Source organism: Mytilus californianus, unplaced genomic scaffold (assembly GCF_021869535.1).
Source record: "Mytilus californianus isolate M0D057914Y unplaced genomic scaffold, xbMytCali1.0.p SCAF_5, whole genome shotgun sequence".
In the NCBI taxonomy this organism is placed as follows: Eukaryota; Metazoa; Mollusca; class Bivalvia; order Mytilida; family Mytilidae; genus Mytilus; species Mytilus californianus.
Window position 1 is genome coordinate 44092150 of NW_026262701.1, and position 25152 is coordinate 44117301.

Below are 25152 nucleotides of genomic sequence, written 5' to 3' on the forward strand. Positions count from 1 at the left end.
CTATGGAATAGAAATATGGTCAATTAGGTCAGTTTACCGGCAGTAAAATCTTTGTCAACGTGGGGCGTACGTTTGGCTATGTGAGATTTACAAGTAAGCAGCCACGTCCGGTCATAATAGGAATGTTAACTCCAATGCCTCGTGTAAAGAGAGTGCCACATTCTCTGCACGTTAAGAACCCATTCCAACAACTCTTTGATGGGTCCGTCAGTGGCCTGTTGCAAGGCACAACTTCTGTCCTGATCTAATAAATCTCATTTTCCACTCCCGACCTTCGTACTAGACGGCCTCTGGACCAGGTATTTTTTTAATGTGTTCTCGTTCTGAACATGCATGAAATCTTTGTCAATGGACGCTAAGCAACAACAACACTGAATCGAAGCTTATTGAAGAAAATAAAGGGCGCAATAGATGTAAAGCTCAAACTTTTCGAAGAAAAGAAAAAATGGTCAACATGGTGAGTTGGAATCTAAAAATGCCTTTCAAGGTAAGTTTCCTTGTTTAACATGTTTAATAAACATTTGATAGTTCTTAACATCAAACGTTATTTGACGAATGAAAACTCTGTTTCTTAATTTCAATAAGAAGGTAATGAAGACTTTGTTTGGAAAATTGCATTTCGTTTTTTGTTTTTTGTTTTTTTTATTTCTTACAGCGAGTAATATTACTTGTCAAGTTTAATACATAATTATTGATTATCATGTCAAAAATGTTGTAATGAACTATGAACACAAACTCTCCTAGTTTGATACTTTGGCATAAAGTTTTCTTTACATTGTGCTATGGTAAATTTTTTGTATTCTTGACTTTCCTTTTTGCTTATGTGCTTTGTCTATATGCCTTTTTGTATTTCTTTGTTACATATTTGTTTGTTTTTATAGTGATTAAGATTATAACACAATGTTGACTGTTGTCCTATTTTAACATTATATAGACTAAATAGGTCTGTTTGATTTGTTCACACATCGTTGTCAATATAATGGAATTTTATGCGATTGTCATACAAGTGAGAGGTTCAGCTAGCTATAAAGCCAGGTTTAATCCACCATTTTCTACATAAAAGAATGCCTGTACCAAGTCAGGAATGTGACAGTTGTTATCCATTCGTTTGATGTGTTTGAGCTTTTGATTTTGCCATATGATTAGGGACTTTCCGTTTTGAATTTTCCTCGGAGTTCGGTATTTTTGTGATTTTACTTTTTGTTTTGACGATTTTATCATAGTCTTTCACAAAGTTAAATGCGTCTGGTCATATTCGTTTAGTTTGTTTCGACCCTCCACATCAACTTCATCTGAGAGTCAATGAAAGTCATCATCCAATTCGTTTAAATATTTTTATTCAGATTGATAATATTGTTTCTTTTTTCTTTATTGTATGACAAGTAAACATTCAGTTAATAATGATCTTACATCCTCTCGATACTCATATTTAGGCATTCTACAAGGTCATACTCTCTCATACTGCTTATGACGTTTTAAGATTAAATTTGTTTGAGAACATTGTCTTTTAATTTGTCAAAACTGGGCCTTGAAATAGCCTGTGCGTCTTTTCGACGTTAACGTTACAGTTTTGCCACACCAGATGCCTATATCGAAAACTAACTGATGATGCTTGAGGCCAAAATTTTCGAAGATTAGAAGTCTAAAATGCAGATTTTCAAGAGTAGATAAAAACAACAAGAACCGAATGTAAGGAAACCCGGACAAGAAATCAGAGCTTTGCACGAGGGTGATCATTCCTGAATTAAAAAAGTTTTCCAAAGTTTTAGAACAACAAATTTCTTTACAAATCATGCAAAGTACCTTTTATCCGAATATGGATGACATGAAAGGAATCGTGAAAGCATACTTTTTAATATAGTCCAATATCGATTATTAAATTTTTGCAGAAATGAGACTACATGTTTGGGGAAAAAACATCTACTTTCAACGTAAAGAAAGTCACAAAATATTCAAATAAAAAGTATCTTAAAATTGCGTTATCGTACTTATATCATTACAACACTATCTAATGTGTGCAGAGAACAGGTCAACGACATTTTGAATTGCAAATGTCAGTTTCCATGGAATGTATAAGCAGTAAAGTATTTGACGTTATAAAACTAAGAGACAGTACATACACAGAGTTAACAAATTTACAAAACAAAAATTGATAAACAACCACCAACTACCGACATCTTTGAATTTTGAACATATATCAATGATAAGCGTTCGAATGTCTTATACATTTTTTATGTATATTAATCACATCGACAATTATATTGTCCTGTCGATTTTTGATATTTTATTGTTTTCTTGTCACGCAGCCCTCCAGTACACGCTTTTTGCAGGTTAGAAAAATAAGAGTAGACCAGATTTACTATAATGTACAATGTAGAGTAAACAATTTAGATATTTCAGTACTGCGTGTAAGATAAATAAAACATGAACTTTGAGTGACAAAAACAAATGTTAATCTTGAGTTTGACAAATCCGTTTTCAATTGTCAGTTCTAATGGTCATTCATTCTTTACCATGTTTACCGTACTACTTCTGGCACCTTGATCCTGCAAAACATAAAATATACACTCTCTGAGGCTACATATAAATCATTTAATACTTATATAATGTCGACTTTACACGATAACGGCGGTTCTTATTGGTTTTGCCTGTAATGATCTATTATCTGTATTTCTGTTTTCGCTTCTCTTTTGTTTTCTCGTTTTTCTTGGAGAATACAGTTCTTTGGTTTGATTCTTGTCTCTTTGACATATTCCCCATTTGCATTCTCAATTTTATAGTTTACCTGACGAAAGTTATTCTATCAGAGACACGTGTCGCGCGCAAAAATATCATTATTGTATTCATTTTGTAGATTATTTTTTTAGTTATTGTTTATCATCCTGATTTTGTTCATTCCTTTCACGTGTTTTGTGTTAAATCATGAATTCAAACTCAAGATATGATTAATTGTGTGTATCAAGAATCGTTTATCACAAAAAATTAAGGAACCTACTTAAAGATAAACTAGGCACTACGGAATATAGTATAGGGATGATATTCAAATTACGAAAAAAAAACCTTCATTTAAAACTAAAAACCGACATACATTTGACAGATTTTAATTTCTATAAATTTTTTCTTACTGTAAGAGAAGGTTATTATCTTGACACCATTTCTTAAAACAATCACTGGCTATCTTCAAGCTCTCGCTGTCATTTTTCTTGCAATATAGCCTAACAATTTGTTCTGAAAACACATTTGGCAACATAAGCGATACCTGTGAAGTGGAAAATATACAACTGTTACGTTACGGCATAATTATTATTTTAATTTTATAAGTTTTGCCATATGAAAATATTTAAAAACTATTTAATTGCATTCAAAACATATACACCTATATTTAAATAAATCTAGAAAAACGCTTCGGACGCATGGACTTTTTAAAGTGTTGTTTTCATTTTTACCGAACTAGGTCGATATCGCTGCAGGTGAACTATCAGTCCCCGATCGCGAGGGTATCATCAGCTTAGTAGTCATTACGTTGGTACTGACATGATTTATAACAAACCTTTCTAAAATTGTCCGTTTATAAATTTAGAAATTACTAAGAAACTAAAGTTTGTCTTAGATAGATTTCGTTTTTATTTGTAGGCTTTTTTTTGATGTTTTTAGTCATATAACTCTCCAACGGTTTCAGTTCTTATAAAGTGAGCTTTCAAATATTCGGCATTGGGTTTTCCTGATGAAGGTAAATCCAGAAAAGGGCTTTGATCGCATGAAATTTATAATGTGTTGTATTCATTGTTTATAACATATGATTTCATTAGTTGCGAATATTTGATTTGTTTTATTGTAACTAAATTAATATACATTAAAAACAGTTTTAAAATACTTTAATTTGTGTCCTTCAAAAAAATAAACTTACGCGTACAACAAAGCATGTCTTACAACCAATTTTTGTCTTTCCGCTATTCCCTTCATTTGCATTATCTATATAAATTTGTTGAGAACTGAAAGATTTGCTTGAATAAGTACATTCACAATGATAGTAACATCTTTCAAAATTCTATATCAATCAAGCAAAACACTCAAAACAGATTTTTGAAACTGCTTGGTCTTAAATAGTTTGGCAAAGGTTTCTGAACATTGTATATGATTCAAGATACAACTAAAATAGTAAAATGTCATACACCTTATTTAAGAGCTTGCCTTTGTACATACCTGATTCTTATCTATACGAACTGGTTTTGTCACATCTCGTTTATTATAAAATCTGACATTGGTCATTGGGTTTTTAGATTTGCTTCCGTAATCAAGGTACACTAACTGGAAAAGAAAAGAACACACGATCATGTGATTTATGGTTTGAATATGAAATCATATTTAAGGAACTCATTTTGTAATTGAAACATACCGACGATATACGTAGATTAATTTGTTAAGAATGATTATATAACTTATTCTTTAGAGGTTTCATTTAAAGGTCCTCACGTTTCTACGCATATGTTTACATGTCTGTCTTTCAAATGTTTAGGTTCAACCGTTCTTTCCCACTGAAAGTAAATACAAAAAAGCTTTTCGGACGCACGAAATGACTAAGTGATATTTTCATTTGCCATAGAACTTTATCGATTACTTGTTCAAGTTTAGAGACTGTTTACAGTGAAATATATATTTGTTCAAAAATCAAAATATTCTCCCTCAATATAAGGTGTTATTTCAGTTACACATGAAGTGTAAACGTCTAAACTGATTTCATCAAGCTGCAAAGTATTAAACAATAACAACAAAAACATGTCTAACGTACCTAGGTGCATATCAACAAAGCTGTCTTAGGACTAGGACATGTATTAGTCATAAGCCAGGTTATCAAAAGCCTCCAAAGGTACTTAAGTCCTAATAATTGTTCAACATTTAGATAAGCCTAATGTGTGTCTTAATGATGTCTTAAGTTAAAATAGGTGCATTGGCATTAAAATTCCTCTTTGGTTGTTTCCTTTAGACAGTAGAGTTTGAATTTCTGTTTCCGAAACATGTGGATTTTTTTCTCATTTCATATTGATTCAATAAATACGTGTATACAAGTGATGAATCTCAAATGAACGTAAGGTCCTATTTTTTATTTTTTTAAACAATTAAGTAAAATCAGAATAATCCCTTCTTGTTATTATTTCGATCAATAAAAGTTGAATATAATAATTGGTTGACTGATACGATTTGTCGGTGTTACAATCTCATTAGCGACATGTTTGGAATCTTAGATCTATAGAAATACCAGAATAGTTGTCTGATCTCTAGTTTTACATATTGTGTCCTATTCCCGATTGTGACATTCTTACTTAATGTGAATTCGCACGGCGGGTGATGCATGCAAAGCAGGATAATCTTAACCTGTCGACGCAACCGGTCTCGGTCTTTACGGAGTTCATTTGATTTCACAGTTTCTGATTGTTACTTTGATTTGTTTCTTTCTAATCGATTTAAGAGATTTGAATATCGGCAAACTACTGTCGCCTTAATTTAGAATACAAATAATTAGATACACCGACCCGTCCTACACGTTTGATTATAATTATTATAGCTTTATTTAAGATTATAAGACACTCTCAAGATGTTCCTATGACCATCCTTAATTGAGGTTTCAATTTGTCATTTATAGGTCCTTACATTTCTACGCATATTGTTACATAACTCAATAACTGTAAAAAGATTGTAAAATAATTTCATTTTGAAAACGACAATGAGGAGAAGTTTACTTATTCTTTGACGAATGACATGTGCCCACAACGTAGGCACATAATCCCCATCGAATACGATATATGTATTTGGACAGTACTTAAAAACCCTTATAGGTAAAGTGAAACTCAAATGGCAATGTTTGAACTTATAGAAAAAAAGCACAGTAATGAGTATCATTGATACATTCAACATTGATTATCAAAACCACTTACATCAACATAAAGGGCATCCTCAAGTAGTTCACCTTTGGACTCCGGAGGTATATTTGAAATTATTTCTGACATGACTTGTGAAGATTTTTCCTTCAAAAAGAAATCTTAACTTACGAAAACAGAAAATTGTAAACTTTTTAATCATAATCGATATTTTTTTCATATAAGTTAATTATCAATGTTAGATAAAGGTTCAAAATAAACTTAACTTCATTAGAATTATACGTGTTTTCAAATTGTTTGGCCGCTTTTTAAATTTTTGTCTCTATTTCAACGTTTATCAAAAATCTAATAGTCAAAGTTTTTATGGTACCGTTGATAACTATTTAATGTAAATTTTGTACCCAAATGAGTCTGTATGCACCTATCATTTTGCTCATAGCCTACTAAATAAGAGCACATTTAAATGCCCTTGGTAATAGACTCAACTTGCACATGAACGCTGTTAATGGTGATGCCACAAGCATATTGAAATTGGCTTGTTAGACCAAAACTGTTATTTTAGGAATTTCAAATTATACAAAAGATAGATAACACCAATAACTTTCTGGAAAGCCATCTTTTGGCAAAATATTCGTGTTTCTAATATCTACATATTAGTTAAACAACATAAAAGAATTAAATATATTTTAAATAAATTTGTTTTCTTTCCCTCCAGAATTGCAATAGCCTAACTGTTATTTAGATATAAATTAATGATAATGAACATGTTGAAAATGTTTTTTTACCTCTCAAAAGGTGGTACATGATTAATATGTGTTTTGTAACAGTTCAAGATGTATTCAAACTATATACATTTAAGAGGTAAGTTGTACTATTTTTCGAACTAAGGTCGTTACAAGTGAATTAGATAAATGGAACAAAATCAGCTTCACTCTGATTATATCAAAATATCTCTTTCTAAATATAACTTTCAAAAGAATCCGTAATTACATGCATATTTATTCATGCGTGTATTCTTTGTGGTCATAACGATTCGCATTCTACGTGAACATCATCGTTTATGCAATTTTGATGAAAATGAGGAACAGTTAAAACTAATAAATGAATTATTTCAAAGGTAGCATTCACCTGTTGTCATAATTAATAACTATTTAATATATTTCTTACATATGTTTCGCCTTCAGTAGGGGTAGTTTCTCCAACACAAGCATACAATTGTCGATGCATGATTCTTTGTAATATTTTTCTGGACTTTTCAAGGCCTTTATCAACAGACATAAGTATCACATGGAAAATGCTGTCGGAAAGATTTGTATATGCTTCAGGATCGTCAATGCACTCAGATAACTTCTTCAAATTCCTGTTATACAATTAAATAGCGAAAGAATTGAATATTAAATATTTTTAATAATGTTTAATATTTTATATTAAGCTTAACATGGTTAAGATATTAATATAGTTAGCATACACTATATAAAGTGACCACTCCGCCAAAAAGGCTGATTTTGCTTTCGTTATTCGGAATCTGTCGCTCCTACATATAACTACTAGACCGAATCTAGGGGTATAGAAAGCACGCAATTTGCAGAAATAGGGATATTGTAACAAGTAGATGTAAATACCACGATACATCATGTATTTTGTTACAGTCCTAGTCGATAAGAAAAGTACCGCCTGACTAAGGAAGCTATATGGTCAAGTAGAAGGCGTAAACGAGCTGTTTCATATGTTAAACGATCTAAAAAATCAATTTATGATGATATGATATAATAGCATGATGATAAACGAAACACTTCTTCAGTCCGGATAACACACGTGGAAATCTAGAACATATCTTTTTGTCAAAACTATTTTACTCAACGCTGCATTTTTGCGCCTGTCCCAAATCTGGCCTTTGTTTATTCTGTGTGTTTTTTTTTTATTTTAGTTCATTTATATGTTTCGGAGTTTATTTTGACGTGCATTTCAATGAACCAGTACACATTTTTGTTTAGGGGCCAGCTGAAGCTCTCCTCCGGGAGCGTGAAAATTTTCGATGTGTTAAAGACCCATTGGTGTCCTTGGGCTGTTTTCTGCTCTTTGGTAGGTTTGTTGTCTCTTTGACACATTCCCCATTTCCATTCTCAATTTTACATTTGACGAAATTGATTCAATTGATTCATTGCATCAAAACAATTATTCTACCTCTGTCAAATCGTTCAGACCGACCAATTCTCCTCATTTGGTATGATCAAATAGCATCGAATAAATAAACTAAAACGTTTTCAATTGATTTCCAAGTGGATTTTCATTGCGATCGTGTATCCACTTAAAACAAATTGTGATTCGACGCTTCACTTAAAGGATATTAGTAAACACTCCGTTGCACATTATGTCTTAAAGGCATATCGGGATATATAATTCACACCTCCAAAAATTTGAGGGAACGATTTCATTAGCTGATGTTATTATTACCAGAACAAAAAGTAGAGTGTTGTCAGATCCTAGTAAGCAACGCGTCGACACAAGATCTTTATGTTAATCAGATTGATTCATTTCCCTTGTACAATTGATACAATTCTATTCGCACAGTTCAATATTGACCAATTGCTTTACCTTGAAGGATCTATTTTAATTTGATGCATAAGATTAGTTTAATTTGATGCATAAAATTAGTTTAATTTGATGCATAAAATTTACAAAGAGTTATTTCATTTTCATAGCATTTGGTCGATACCACTGCTGGTGAACTATTAGTCTCCGAGGGTAACATCAGCACAGTTGTCAGTGATTCGGTACTGACATGATTCATAACAAACATTTTTTACATTGTCCGTTTATAGATTTATAAATTATTAAGAAACTAAGGTTCCAACTCCCTCAGTCAAAATTGAGCTTTTATGGATTTGGCAATTATTTGTAGGTCCTTTTTCGTCATTTAGTCCTTGTTTCGGTAATCATACTTCCTTGGATTTCAAATATTTGGATTGAGCTTTTCTAATTAAGGTTATTTTAGAAAAGCGATTCGGACGCATAAAATTTAACAAGTGTTATTTTAATTTTTTTTTTCAGCAATAAAACTGTTTAAAATCACATACCCATCTTTCCCTGGAATGATACCTTTATGGTCTGCGGCAATAAATGCATCTGTTACCCTGAAAAAATGCAAAGAGAAAAGATTTCTTTAGAATGTGAAAAGCTGTCACTGTTACATATATCGATAATCACGCATACATGCATGATTGACTTACATAAAAGTAGAGAGAAACACAATTCATGTTTAAAATTTGTGTTATATAACTTTACTTCAGATTTTGCATTATTATTTCATATTACCATATTCTAAAAACGAGTAGAAATAAAAAAAAATAAAAAGAATGCTAGCACCAAGATCAAGAGACCATTTGTAAAAATTCAAATCTAACATTTCATTACGAAAACTTGAGAATTGTTTGTTAGACCACCGAATTGTTGATTTCATAAGAATGAATTCAATTAATGGATGTTCTTACATACGATCCAATAGAGAGGAGAAAGCTACGTCGAGACATTCAAACTCATGAGTCGAAAAACAAACTGACAATGTCATTGAAAAAGCGAAAAACGATCAGAAGACAAACACAACATAAAAAATCTAAGATTGAGGTCCAAAAAACAATGAAAAACTCGGGTGGTCTCAAGTGCTCCGAAGCAAAAGAATTTTAAGTTGTCATGACTGGACAAAATATCTCTATATGTAGTTCTAAGTGTACCTCGTTGGGACAATTAATCCCATTTGTTGATACAATGTATTTGAAAAATTTATTGTTTATGTATATAGGAATAAGATGCAAAACATGAACGTGGGTGAAATAGCAAACGATCAATACTGTCAAGTTGTAAATATAAACTCTGGTGCAGATATTTGTCACAAAAGTTTCTAACTTGTAGTTTTTATGCAACCATGTGTATTTTGGTGACTTCAATGGCTTAGCTGGTGTAAGTTCTTAACATTAAGTACAATATAAGTATGATCCAATCGGTGAAATAAATAGCAGGCACATAGCTTCTTATTATAAAAATCGGAGACAGACTAAATTTTTTCTTATATCTTATATATTTCTATAGTAAACCTTTCCAAGATTTACTAGAAACCCGCAGTTTGCAAATTTTAACATTAAAGCACAACTAGGGAAACAGAGATTCACGTTCAACCGGTGGATCTAATCCAGATTGAAATGCATTGAAAGAGACGACCAAGGAAAATCTTTCGCTTACGTAAGTTTCATTTAATGGTATGGCAATCTAACAATCTGGTAGTGATCGGGAAATCTGTATAATGTTGAGTATAAATAATCGAAAATGTGTGGGATTCGTTGTTGTTACAACAACAAAACAACACATTAGCCCAATTTACGACATCAAGCTCCTAGTAATCAACAGGCGGTCTCCGACAACAGATAATGTCTGTGCTACAAAGAGCATGTATTTGTGTTTTATTTTCATGAATGTGAATTAAGAAAGGAAGTCATATCAATTTGACTTGAATTGGTCCCTCAATATGCCTTTAATAAGTAAAAATTATAATGTTTGATACAGCTTGATATGGGTTTTCTTTGTGAGGATTTTTATAACATTTTGAGTTATATTTCTAAATATAAACAAATCAGATCTAACTGTTCATTAACTTACATGGCTTCGATAGCATCACAAACTCTATGCTGATAAGCTCTTCTATGTAGTGTTGCTCTTATTTGAAACATACCGTATAGTGTTTCTGCTTCCTGAAATAAACACACATTGTTGTACCTGTTCCCTTGGTATTTCTTATTTTTTTAATCACCTTATTTTACAATGAACTTGAAATGATATATCTTAACATTTTCTAACAAATTGGTTTTTTTATTGCATATTGTGTTATTTTTTCATTTATTTAAAGTTAGAGTTTGACAAAAACTTGGATTGTCAATAACGAAAATGTATTTCTCATAAGTCAATTACTGTGGATTCATTTTTTTTTTGTGTGCACCAATTTTCGTGGATTAAAGAAAACTTGCGTTTTCGTGAATATTTGATTTAGTGGTTATCCCCATTGTCTGAATACATTTTTATAGAAAATTTGCAATTCGTTGGACATATAAATTCATGATTCTCCTACAAAGACAAAATCCACATAAGTTGGTATCAAACGAATAATTATGAATCCACGGTACATAAATTTATCTAATTATCTCAGTTACTAAAAATTATAAAAAAAAAGGTAGATTTTTCAAATGTATGATTTCGTTGGAACAATATCATGAAGATATCTTATAATTTTTGTAGTATCAATTTTACTAGGAAACAAATCATTAGATATATCAATGTAACAAATACCAACGTTTAAATATACGGTCATATTTCATCATTAAAGTGCGTTTATTGTCTTACAATGAAAGCTTTCACTGAAATTTGTAACTAATATTTATGTTGTTTACCCCTTACAACAAAGGTCTTCAAAAATAAATAAGTTGCAATTGTCCTTCAAATATCTGTCTATGGTTAAATAGACTTTATGTTATGATTATGCGTTTTTGCTAAATAATAAGTGGCAGCGCTAGCAATTCTTCTACATTTTTTTTCAGTTTATTCGTGTCACCGTGTGTTTTGTTTTTCCAAAATGACGTTACCGTATCTATTTATTTTCTTTCCTTTCTATGTGTATGACCATTTAATGTTATTTTAGAGGGTTTGTTTCAATGATCGCGCGCTTTTTCGATACGGTATTAAATTGTTTATTTTAAAAAGTTTGTGTTTTATCACCTATGTAACAGTTATTTCAGACTTAAGTGCCTTTGTGAACTGATTTTACAGTTAATATGTTATTTAATTTTCGGTTTGTTGGTCCATTGATCGAGATTAAAAAGTGGGAGGATTGACATTTACAAAAACTTCTCCCGCCCTTTCTTCCATATGTTCAAGTTCCCGTCGCAAAATTTTTGAACCAATTCAATTGTTGTCTTATGTCATACTTAATGTTTTGTTATTTGGAGATATCGTAACGATTAAGAAATTTGTGTTTGTGGCAAGTCAAAAAACGTTTCTCAGAACGATTCTGAGCTTGATATTGTACAGAAACTTATCTATTGTCAAATATTGTAGGTTATCATCTTTATGTATTTTTGTTATTTTGTCGTTGCATTGCTGTTTCATTGAGGCATGTCCTAAATCTTCTTTAATTCAACTCCTTTGCTAGCAAAAAATGGACATAAGCACTGTCAAAAATTTCAAAATATTTTTGCACATTTCATAAAATTATCTTTAATAAACGACTGCAGCTACATCATGCATACTGTCAAATCTAATTTGATTCTGCGTGGTAATTATTGAAGTTGATTTCAATAAAATCTTTCCAGATATAGTATTTCAACTAGTAAAGACTGCACTCCTCAAGTATACGATTTAATGCAATTACTCTTGAAAACGAATTATTACGCCTAAAACTCTGTCCCTTAAACTAAGTATTTCCGTGAGAATTTCACGTACACATTTAGGTTGACAGCATACTGTAGGGTTAAATAACATTGTTGTGCCAGTTGTTTATCTAAATGTTCTGACAATTTAACTTAGACTAACTTCGTGTATTACCCATTTCGTTTTTGTTTTAAATCTTCGTCAGAGTTTTATTTGAACGATATCCGTCGTGCAATTTCCGATTTATGTTTCTACGAGAACAACATTGAAATCACATGTTGGAACAATGAGTTGGAAAACGAAATAAGAATATATTATATTTATGCTTTATTGAAATTTGATATGTTGTTTCTTTACCAATTATCATTGTTTCCACAAAATGCAGCTAAAAGTAAACGCACGACAAAGGTTAAAAAGTAAAACAATAAAATCGAACTCCAAGGCAAATTCAAAGACAGGAAGTCCATAAAAACTGACAAAATAAAACACTATCAATCACCCAAGAAACTGGTGCGTTAAACCTGCTTTAATAGCTAGCTGAATATCCCACTTGTATGGCAGTTATAAATAAGGTAGAATCTTTGATTTTGAAATGGCAGTTAGTGTCTGAAAATGTTGTTACTGAAGTTCTTTATTACATGTGTTATCATGTGAATGATTCGAGCATGTTCAAGGTTTTAAACATTATTCCATTTCTAACAATCAAAGGTAATATAAATTGTAAAACAAGAGATGTTATTCCAAACTATCTAACAAAAAGAGTAACATGCTGTAAAATACTTTGATAAATTAGAATTCTATTCTGGTAATGGCCTAATTCCAAATAAAAAACACAATTCTCCTATCACACTTTAAAGAGATGAAAATCGAAGTGCACCAATTACATTTGATGTTCGTAAGATAAATGACGACCCTCAAAAGTCATGACAGACCATTTTCTATGTGGATAAAGCCCTTCGTGCTTGGGTTCGTCTGTATTATGATTTATGCAATCGATCATGGCTAGACAATGAAAAAACAAGACGGTTCACGCTTATGCAGCGACACAATGGAATTCATATTTGGTATAATCCACGACAAATTAAATCTGCACAAGAGTTATATTCGTTTGGATTTGAATAATGTCTTGGCAAAAAAAAATGAAAATAAAAATATCACTTCGAAACAGTAAAAACGAAACCCAAATAATGCATATAAAACTCTTCTTGTCTTCGAGAGATATTCTTTTCTTATTCTCAAGGAAACTATCAATATTCATATTAACACACATAATTAAGTCCAACGATTCGGTAACAAGTAATATTTGCAATAATAAGTAATTCGACATTCTATATTACACAAGTGAAGTTATTATAATTATCTGAAGTAATTCGACATTCTATATTACACAAGTGAAGTTATTATAATTATCTCAAGTCCAACGTTTCGACCACATGCCTGTTTACCTGTGATATATTACGTATAAGGAATGTTAATAGCACATTTTATCACCTGCTAATGCTAGATATATTAAAAATTTCATTTACCTTATCTCTGGAACAGATCTGGTATTCATCTTTTACTTTTAACACTCTTGCAAACTTCATGAATCTGTTGTGGTCAAACGTATTTTTTATTCCTAAACCATAACAGTCCCTTGCAAAGTAATCCCATTTATCAACATCAATACCATTCCGTTTGTTGGCTACTATCTGTAAAACAATACTATGACCATGTCAAAGAAAAAAGTAATAATTATTGCTATAATCTGAAAACGTCTTATCACTTTTAACATGTATTAATTGATAATAGCATTATCGTTAACAAAAAAAATACATATATGACTATAGTTTTGATAACTGGTTACTTTGTGAATACATTATACAGATTTTATTTAAACCTAATTGAAGTCATATATTCATTTTCATTTCATTTTATTTCAAGGAACATCTTTTTTTAATTCAAATAGAAATCTTGTAACAATCCAACCAGAAATAACAATACATTTTTGTTTTGAGCGTACCTAATGGACGTTAACTTAGGAAAGCGATTCAAACACAACGAATACATCGGTACCATTTTTATATACTTAGTGGATGGTCGATACCGCTGCTGACGAACTATTAATTTCCGAGAATCATTAACTAGTAGTCCGTGCTACCCAACTGACATTATTTATAACATACATTTCCCGCATTGTCCTTTGATAAATTATAAAAAATATTCTAATGCAATTATTTTGTATCAATGGTTCTGATTGAATGACAGTAAGCGTAAAATTCTCTATGTCGTTGTCTGTAACTAAGGAAGCCGACATTTTGAATTGCGGAATGTATTGACATGTAATTTTTACAATAATAAGCAAAAAAACTCACATGTTGCACCTAGAAATCTTCTTTTTATCAAATTTTATTACATTCTGAAGCGTCCAAGATGCCAGAAAACGCCCGGTGTTTACGTTTGACGCCGGAAGCTTACCTATGAAGACACCTAGTTTAAGGGGCCAAAGAAGATAACATCTTTTCGCGGAATTTTTTTTTAAGAGAATTTTGCACTGAAATTATGATTGAAATTGAATTATGTACTTGTTTTGCATTAAAATAGAGATAACTGTATTGTATTTGAAGCTTTGCGGACGTCCATCGGTAGTGTTACTGTCGCAAATACCAGTTTACCTGTCTCGGCTACGCGTCGCCAGGTAAACTAAATTTGCGACAGTAACACTACCGATGGACGTCCACAAAGCTTCAAATACATTACAGTTATCTCTTAATTTCGAAATTAATATTCCAACTCCCACAGTCGAAATTTGCCATAGACGGTGATGGACAATCGTTTACGCATCTTTTTTGTCATATAGCACCTCAAGTATTTATACATCGGTTTTTATTCAAGTTATCAAGATGACAGTTCTTCGGTGTAAGCAATTATAAATGTTCATTTCCTGTAAAAAGTAAAATGACAAAAATACCGAACCCCAAGGAAAATTCAAAACGGAAAGTCCCGTAAGACAAATAATTAAACACGAATTTCCTACCTTGTAAAACTGAAATTTAACCCATGCACTAAGAACATATAGTTCATATAAGATGGATTGTTAGTTGCAAAAATTCTATTGAACAATCTTTTCAAAATTTTAAATTATTGAAAACGAACATATCTTTGGGTCCCCTTCTTTATATTTGAAATAATATATTTAACAATGCATAAAAACGTAATAAAATTGATTTGGTTACAATCATTCAAAGGATTAGATTACACATTCTTTTTATTTTGTTTTGATGTTTGATTAAAAAATGCAATGTTGATATGTAGCGGGAGATGTTTTCCGGCGAACAACATTGAAACGATGAACGATTCTATGTCATCATAAGTAATTGGCACTTGAACATATGCACTTTTCTTGTGAACAATGTTTTATTTAGGGTCCAGATTTGATCCTTTTTATACCTACGAAATAATCATTCAAGCTCATACAAAACAGTTTATAAACATAATAGTTTGTTCAAAAGCAATACAGCTTACTGAATATACATTTTTACAATAAATAGTCAACGAACCAGTGTCATTTTAATAACAACCATGAACTATCATATTTAAGATAATTAGATATCTAAGAGTCCAATAGGGAAAGTAAAACTCACATTTATAATAAAACAGCTCTTCTGCCTTGATTTGCTAACATTTTCTTTGTATGCAAAAAGCTACCATTCTAATTAATAAGTTTACTTAAATAAAGGATCATGGTCATTTAACGCACGAAGAATTTGACATTTTCCAACACATGCCTTGGAAGTTCCCAACAAGACCGTATGCGATGGCATGTCAATACAAATGAACGTTTCCTCAGCAAAAGCAGAGTTCTTTATAAATGTATTGATCCTGACTAATTTTCACACCAATCAGATCGGATTGGACTGTTTTATACATACCATCGAGTCAAACCATAGCATTTTTGACAAATGTTTAAGAAGGGGTTCTTCAATGTTGTATGTATATCGAATTAGATAAATTAGAGTTGGGAATGGTTGCGAGATAAGACAGATATTTGGCGTCAAACAAGGTCAAAGCTATTATTTAAAAATGTGTAGTCAACCACCAAATATTTAGGGTATGATCGTTTGAAAAGATTTATATTGGCAGTATAGCTAGTGTAGGCCTATATGTGCATTCCATTTTTTAAAATAAATGGCTATATTCTGAAATTTGTTATTCATATTTTGTGTTTTATTTTTGTTGAATATATCTCTTTATGGTCTTTGAAATATTAAGATAGAGATCGTCAAAAAATTAACAGCTCATCAATAGTGGTATCGAAATATTAGCTGTTGATAAATAAGCAAAACGTAATGTATTATTGGGCTATATAAAAATTCCTAATTTACCTCTATCCACACTCAATCACTTTTCAAGACCATGACAATTCTAATAAACGCTATATTCATATTATCAAAGGCATTATAGATTTACATTAAGACCATGGTTTAATGTCAGTTTTACAATCAACATTATTCAGATCACGTTTAAAAAAAATTGGAAAATTTAGTGTCAATAGAAGTAAGCAACAGTAGTTTACCAGTTTGAATGATTAATTTGACGAGAGAAGCATAGCGAATCGATTGCTGTCTTCATTTTTAAAAATAGTTTTGAGGACAGTATGCTTACACTACACTTCCACACAATCTTATCAAACAAAAATTTGGCTATTTAATTAAATGGTCGTTTGGTAAATCTGAATGCAGATATATTTGCTGCAACTCATTTAAAGCCTTCTTCTCTAATGAGAAAGGTAAATATGCTAGATATACTTACTGGAGGTGTGATGAGATGATTAAAGCTGTTAATTTTCTCCTTGATAATATTTATGTACGTTTCGGCAGCAACGTTTATCGACAGGTTGTAGGTATTCCTATGGGCACTAATTGTGCCCCTTTAATAGCAGACTTGTTTTGTACTGTTATGAATCACAGTTTATGACCAAACTCTAAGTTGCATTTAACTGATAAATTCAACAACACTTACCGTTATCTTGATGATATTTTTTCGTTAAATAATCAATAATTTTCTCAATATACTGCCGAAATTTACCCAAAGGAACTTACTATAAATAAATCAAATTTAAACGGTAACAACTGTCCTTTCCTAGTTTTAGATATTTCGGTTTTACAAGGGAAACTCAACACTAAAAATTAGGACAAAAGGGATGATTTTTCGTTCCCTATTGCTAATTTTCCCTTTTTTTCCCTTTTTAGATGGTGATGTTCCTTTGGCACCATCTTACTGTGTTTATATTTCACAACTCGTTCGCTATGCCCGTGTCTGTTGTGACGTTTTTGATTTTAACGAATGTAATCTATGTATTACTGGTAAATTATTAAGCCAGGGATTTTGTTACCACAAATTACTTAAAACCTTTACTAAATTCTTCCACAGATATAAAGATTAGGTTTTGAAGTTTGGTTGTACCTGTAGAAAACTTATTTCAAACGGGATCGCACATCCTCATTTTTACGGCAATATTGTTTACCGTGCCCGGAAATTTAGAAACGATCCTGGTAAACTTATCGATCCTTTAAATAAACTTATTCTAAAAGGTTACCAATTCAACACTGTAATTAGATCATTAAATATTGTTTTTATTGGAACTAATATTGATTTTGTTATCAGTAAATTAAAAGCAAACTAAATGTTATTGTTATATACATATACACATTCATGGATCTACGATCTGTCGATACCTGTATCTTGGCATTGCACAAGGTCATGTTTTTTCTCTGACTGTTTATGACGTCTTTACTCTAAATCCATTGGATGTTTGATGTGTACGGATTGATAATTTAGTCTTAAATGCATGATCTTTTTTATTAGTTGTTAGTGGCTTTGAACTAGCTGTCAGTAACTGCGAGTACTCTCAGATCTGTACTAAGTGTCTTTTTGTTGTTTGGATGTACAAGTACCCGGCCACGTCGACTTGTATTTGTATAATTTGTATTTTTATCCACCTAATGAGTTAACTGATTTTTATAGTTCGTTCTTATGTTGTACTGTTATACCACTGTCCCAGGTTAGGGAGAGGGTTGGGATCCCGCTAACATGTTTAACTCCGCAACATTCTGATTCGGTATGTATGTGCCTGTCCCAAGTCAGGAGCCTGTAATTCAGTGGTTGTCGTTTGTTTATGTGTAACATATATGTTTTTCGTTCAGTTTTTTGTATATAAATTAGGCTGTTAGTTTTCTCGTTTGAATTGTTTTACATTGTCATTTCGGGGCCTTTTATAGCTGACTGGTCGGTATGGACTTTGCTCATTGTTGAAGGCCGGACGGTGACCTATAGTTGTTAATTTCTGTGTCATTTGGTCTCTTGTGGAGAGTTGTCTCATCGACAATCATACCACATCTTCTTTTTTATAAGTAATACAAAACTTACCTCATATAAAAAGCCTTTACTTTGATCTCTACCATGGTATGGCCAAACCTATAACAGCAATCGCAACTTAACCGTTTTAAACATTACGGAAGTATTTTTTTTTTATACAGAAGTACGTGTTTTACAAGGAAATTAAAACAATAAATGTAAGTATTATCTTATACTCTAAGAATTGGAGACATATACAGGCTAAAAATATGCCATCCAGCTCATTGTTTTGACTTTTTACAGTAGTATAGGTAAACTTTCTTTTCTGGTAAATGCTTGTTTAAGAAGCTTCAAAGTAAACATGGCATATAGTTGTTTTTTTTTGTTATGGAGCTTCCTATGAGTTCATACCCATTTTGTTTGCCAGACGTCTTTAGACTGAATATGCACACTTTCAAAATGTAAAAAAAGGAAAATTAATAGCCCCTAAATGATGTTACACCTATTTCTATCCTTAAACGTTTATAAACACAAAACATGTTAACAATCATTGTTGAATTAAATTAGTTAGTTATTTACATGGATATCACCAGCATGATAGCTCAGTTGATATATACTGGCATGTAAATACGGATATTGTTTTTCTGATTTTTTTATACAGATCTTAGAAAATCAATTAAGGAGCATATAAGTATTTCCCCATTATTCTTTTTAATGGTTTTGCTATTTATTTTTAGTTCTTTATGGAAATATGAGCTCACTATAATGTTCGCTGATAAAAGATTTGTCTTGCAATCAGTACAATGTATCAAAAATATGGAAAAATATCTCCGAAGCAAAACAAAAGAGAAAGGAAATAAGGTATTGAATCCTGATATTCTTACACTCTCTTCTATTTTAAGTCCTCCAATATGTTTTTCATATTTCTGATGACCTGCAGTTTGTTCCCTATTTTGTTTAGGTCCTTCAATCTGTTCTTTGATGAATTTGATATCTTTATCTATCAAGTCATATTTCTTAAATTCTCCCATAAGATTATGTTTCTCAATCAAATAATCAAACATCATTACTGATGCATCTTCATGCTGAAATTTAAAATTTATCATACAATAGTATATATCGTAGAAAAGCATTCATAATGAATTTAATTTGACATTAGCAAAGCAGAGTTTTCTTGTACTTTCATAGCAATTGATCTTTTTTCCGTTTTATTGGAGTTTGAGTCGGTGGGTTATAATCAAGGCAACTTTTTCGTTTATTCTTTAATTTTATCAATTAGATTTCTTTCAATATAATGTAACGTTAAGTTAGTTATTTCTGCTATTAATTATTACATTTCTTAACTTGGATGGAAGATTATTACTCCCAAATGCTTCTCAGCAGAATATTCAATACAGGTTTCTGTTTTATTATATTTGTACGCGTTATATGTTTTTAAACATTTCTTCATTAAATGTTATGTTCTAGTAATATTTCTGCATTAAATAACGACCAAATTAAGTTTTTGTAACATAAGTGAATCTGCTTGTTGATAGTTGGTTGATACAACATTTTGTCTTAAAAAGGACATAAATGTATGATATTTCAAAACGTTATCTAATCATATCTATATACCTCGTATTATAGGAACGGCGGGTATGTTGATTTTGAGAAAAAGAAACTATGTTGGACAGAAAATAGAACTAATAATTTTTTCCAGTGTTATAAAAAGAAGATGTGGTATGATTACCAATGAGACAACTCTCCACAATAGACCAAATGACACAGAAATTAACAACTATAGGTCACCGTGCGGCCTTCAACAATGCGCAAAGCCCATACCGCATAGTCAGCTATAAAATGCCCCGAAATGACAAATGTAAAACACTACATTATCAGTTAAAGAATTTAAATACATGTATTATTTGCAGTGGCAATTCATATCTGATTCAACCAGGTATTTCTTACTTGTCACCTCTTTGAAAAAAAATATAAAAAAAATATGAAACCTTAGAAAACAGAGATTCTTTGTATAGTATCTCTTCTTTTCAAATTTAGTAATAGCATATGGTCTTATCTACAAATCAACCGATTAATTATGATTCCCTATCGTAGCGTCTTTACTATATGTAGATCGCATGGCGGCTCATGCAGGTATATTGTGAGATGTTAATCCTGTCGATACTTCCATGCCTCGCTCCGTTATGAGATGAGATTCAATTGGGTTTTTGTTCTCAATGATTTTATAGTCCAAAAAGATTTAGTTCAGAACATCGATAAACTACTTTTTGTGTCGTATTTGTTGACAATATATCTTACAGCATTTACTATATTTCATTGTGAAAGCATGGTCACAAAGGTCGATTTTAGAAACGTTATATGAGACATAAATATTGTTTTGCGAAGGAAAACAATGAAAGATACAGGAGGAGGATTTGATCCTCTATCACGTCTATAGCTCACGTGGCAATTTTGCCATAATAGATTGATACAATGCAACCAGGTTATTCATTAAAATAGTATGTAGGTAGATCGTGACATTCTGAGCATGATTGACCCTACCATATTTTTCTCTATCTATTGTCGTTTTCAAGGTATAAGACAATTTAAACGTTTTACCCCTATGCGCTATATTTAGCTATGTTGGCCATGTCTGTTGACGTATTGGGAAAACATTTACAATCGTTGGACACACTAAGGATCATTTTTCCAACGTTTGGTTGCCATTAGTTCGGAATTTGTTTATTTTTATGAATTTTTACAAAAGTAAACGACAGACACGAAAATTAGCCATCGTTTAAGATTTAAACATATTGAGGGGTTATCCAATGGTTTTGGTCATTTTGTGTAAATTTTGTATTTCTGATTATGTTGCTGTTAACACTTTCTACCTATCTATTATAAAACATTTCAAAATAATGGATAGACACAGTAAAAATAGTCAAACAACGTCAGTTACGGGCATTAAGTCCTTATGGAGTCATTCAATAGATTCGGTCATATAAGCATTTTTGTGGATCATCTATTGCTGATCATTTATACCTTCAACTGTTTCTACCTTTCTTATACAGTTTTTTTAAATATTAGAAAAGAATCATGAAAATTAACCAAAAAATACTTTTAGGGCAACATCTCCTCAAGGAGTGGTCTGATATTTTAGTTGAAATAACAACTAACTTTGGTTGAAATTAGTTCAGTGTTTTCAGAGCAAAAGATCTTTAAAAAAGTTTACGACGTTGGAGACGACGACTGATGCTAAAGTGATGTCATGGCTAGGTGAGCTAAAAATACGATATATTTTTTCTCATTTGTAGCACATTTATCTATATGATACCTTCCATTTTGAAGTGGGTCTTACTGCTGGTATAAATTTTGAATCAAATAGATGTGAAAATGGTCCATGACCTACAATTGTAAATCTATACGTGATTAAACATTTATGAAAATTTTGATTCACTAAAAATTCGCTTCACATCAAAAATACAAACGTAAAATAATTCAATAAAGAAAATGGAATAAAATGAACACCGCTTCACACTTTAAAAAAAACCAAGAGCGTTTTTTAAAACAAATTCAATGAGATAAAAGTCTAGCGGCATTTAAACTGTTTTCTTTTCAAGTGAAATAAACTTTCAAAAATCACTGATGAAAGAACTGTTTGTCATTCATTATTTCATTGCTATTTTTGGCAACTTTAATTCATTGGTGTTTAGCTGGAAAATGTCATTTAAGAAAAGCGCATTTTTTTTATTCATTTTTTTCTCAAAGGATAAAAAAACATTAAACCCAACTGTGGATATTATTTGCTATGGCAATTAGTAATATATAGACTCAACAGTTAAATTTGAAATCCGTCTCATATATTTAGTTACTGGCACACTATCCTAATATCAAAACAATCAAACAATCAATTTGCGAACAAATTCAGTCTAAAATACATTATCAGATATGTCTTACCTAAGTCATGACAAAGGCCTGCAATTTCTACACACAAAATATCTTTATTTGTTATATTTAATTCTGGCTGTCTCTTCTGTAGCATGCGGACCAGCTGTCCAGCAAGATAACATACTCTGAAAAATAAGTATCCTATCAAAGGTGGTATGATTACAACCTTTATTTTACCCCTCAATAATAACATTATTTGATTCTTTAATAATTATGTTTATTCTATAAATCAAAGAAATAAAATCCGTAAGTGTTGAAATGTCATGTTTGATGTTCCTCTGATGTTTACATATGTAAACATAGACATCTTTACTTTAAAAAGGAAATAAGAACAGTATGTTTTAGAAAATTAAAAAATTGCCACAGCCTTACTCTATCATGTCTATAAAACATGTAATTCTCATTTGGCATCTAAATAAAACATCTTGTAAAATATGTTTTAACTTAGACTGTTGTTTTTTACGCGACTGTCATACAAGTGAGAGGTTTAGCTAGCTATTAAACCAGGTTTAATCCATCTTTTTTTATTTAAAGAAATGCCTGTACCAAGTCAGGAATATATAGTTGTTTTCCATTCGTTTGATGTGTTTGAGCTTTTGATTTTGCCATTTGTTAAGGGACTTTCCGTTTTTGAATTTTACCAGGAGTTCGGTATTTTTGTTATTTTTACTTTTTATATCTAGATAACGATAACACGATCTCAAGAACAAGGTTATTATTGCATTTTCTAGTTCTGCTTTTTATGCTCCAACGCATTTTAGGTATATTATTTTGATTATATGCAATGTGTTTTTCTATGACTCAGTCGCTTACCCAATACAATGTTCAAATCTATTGTTAGTTGCCCCAGGATAAACAAAATAGCATGTTCCCGATTGTTTTAAATCCCTCAGTCTCTGAAATTGCGGAGTATCTATTATTTTGATACAAAGAGGATGAACTTCTGTATGTCCATTGACGGGATCATTAAATATCTGAAAAATTGATATAAATATTTTAGATTTATTTAGTATTAATGCTCGAATATTCTAAAAAAAAAAAACAATCCAAAGATGATATTACTTTATTCCATTTTGTTGAGTATTTTGAGTACTTCCATTATTTCTATGTGTGATTAATATAAAATGTTAAGATTCCCGTTATTTGTCTTCGTGCTGTTATGTTTCTTTTGTTCGTATCACTTTTGACGTGATTCGGTATTAAAGCAATCCACCATCGTTTTTTTTTTAACTTTTTAACTTTTTGCATTTCTGGTGCAGGTTGGTCATGAGGTGCGATTCGGTCACAAAGGGTTTTTACATTGTTGTTTCTATTTTGTGTACCCTTGTATCTATATTTACTTAACTTTTACGTTATCGAGAAAGTATATGTATATTATATACGGTATGTACTATCAACGGCAAAAAATTTTTGTTGACGTCATTGTCAAATTTACTATCTATTCACGTTTTTTGTTGACGTCTTTATTAGATTTATTTGTATGTTTATTTGAATTTTTTAGTCAGTTGTGTTGTATGTTTGTGATGTATGTTTACACATTTTTGGCTACTGGATCCCAATTATTGTCACACTAACCTATTTTGTCTGTTGGAATTGCTCAACCAATTTTGTCAATATAACAGAACTATTATACACTTATTGACTGGTTATGAGGGTAATAGTAGGTTTGTTGTCCTTGAGATACCAACCATTGTTAACAGCTTCCATTTGCAGCTGATTATTTCCATATGATCAAATTCCGGATTTGATACGATAAGAATGAGACATCTTCTAACTAGGTATCAATTTATCACGACTTTTTTTAGAATGATTCCCGGATTGTAGACTTTAAAGACTTAACAGAATTCTGTTAAAAAAATTATCGAAAGAGAAACTGTTTATATCAGCATCATCAGTATCTATTTGATCTAAGGAAACAATTTTCTTATCAGAATTCTGTTACGCATATACTATATATCTGCGGAAACGATTTTTTTTTATCAGAATTCTGTTTAGAATATACTATCATCCAAGGAAGCAATTTTCTTATCAGAATTCTGTTAAGAATGTACTATCTATCTGCGGGAAAGATTTTCTTATCACAATTCTATTAAGAATATACTATATATCTGAGAAAACGATTTTCTTATCAGAATTCTGTTAAGAATATACTATCTATCTACGGAAACGATTTTCTTATCAGAATTATGTTAAGAATATACTATCTATCTACGGAAACGATTTTCTCATCAGAATTATGTTAAGAATATACTATCATCTAAGGAAACAATTTTCTTATCAGAATTCTGTTAAGAATACTATCTATCTGAGAAAACGATTTTCTTATCAGAATTCTGTTAAGAAAATTATCTATCTGATGAAAATATTTTCTTATCAGAATTCTGTTAAGAATACTATCTATCTAAGAAAACGATTTTCTTATCAGAATTCTGTTAAGAAAATTATCTATCTGATGAAAATATTTTCTTATCAGAATTCTGTTAAGAATACACTATTTATCTACGGAAACGATTTTCTTATCAGAATTATGTTAAGAATATACTATCATCTAAGGAAACAATTTTCTTATCAGAATTCTGTTAAGAATAATATCTATCTGAGG

General features: G+C 31.1%; 1 protein-coding gene across 3 annotated transcripts in view; it reads right to left on the reverse strand.

The window, feature by feature from the left end:
- Positions 1 to 1320: 1320 nt before the first annotated feature.
- LOC127702286 (deoxynucleoside triphosphate triphosphohydrolase SAMHD1-like) overlaps positions 1321 to 25152 on the reverse strand; it is a 190551-nt gene continuing 166719 nt past the window's right edge. For 2 of the 3 annotated variants that reach the window (XM_052206419.1, XM_052206420.1), the window contains exons 10-22: positions 23364 to 23524; positions 22560 to 22675; positions 21937 to 22007; positions 19508 to 19708; positions 18696 to 18743; positions 13814 to 13978; positions 10527 to 10618; positions 8954 to 9010; positions 7044 to 7236; positions 5934 to 6023; positions 4204 to 4308; positions 3126 to 3259; positions 1321 to 2546 (exon numbers count right to left, since the gene is read on the reverse strand). In XM_052206419.1, the coding sequence (XP_052062379.1) occupies positions 2519 to 2546; positions 3126 to 3259; positions 4204 to 4308; positions 5934 to 6023; positions 7044 to 7236; positions 8954 to 9010; positions 10527 to 10618; positions 13814 to 13978; positions 18696 to 18743; positions 19508 to 19708; positions 21937 to 22007; positions 22560 to 22675; positions 23364 to 23524 (1461 nt within the window). In that variant the 3' untranslated portion in view covers positions 1321 to 2518. The remainder of the gene's footprint in view (positions 2547 to 3125; positions 3260 to 4203; positions 4309 to 5933; positions 6024 to 7043; positions 7237 to 8953; positions 9011 to 10526; positions 10619 to 13813; positions 13979 to 18695; positions 18744 to 19507; positions 19709 to 21936; positions 22008 to 22559; positions 22676 to 23363; positions 23525 to 25152) is intronic. The other variant, XR_007982355.1, reaches the window with a different exon arrangement.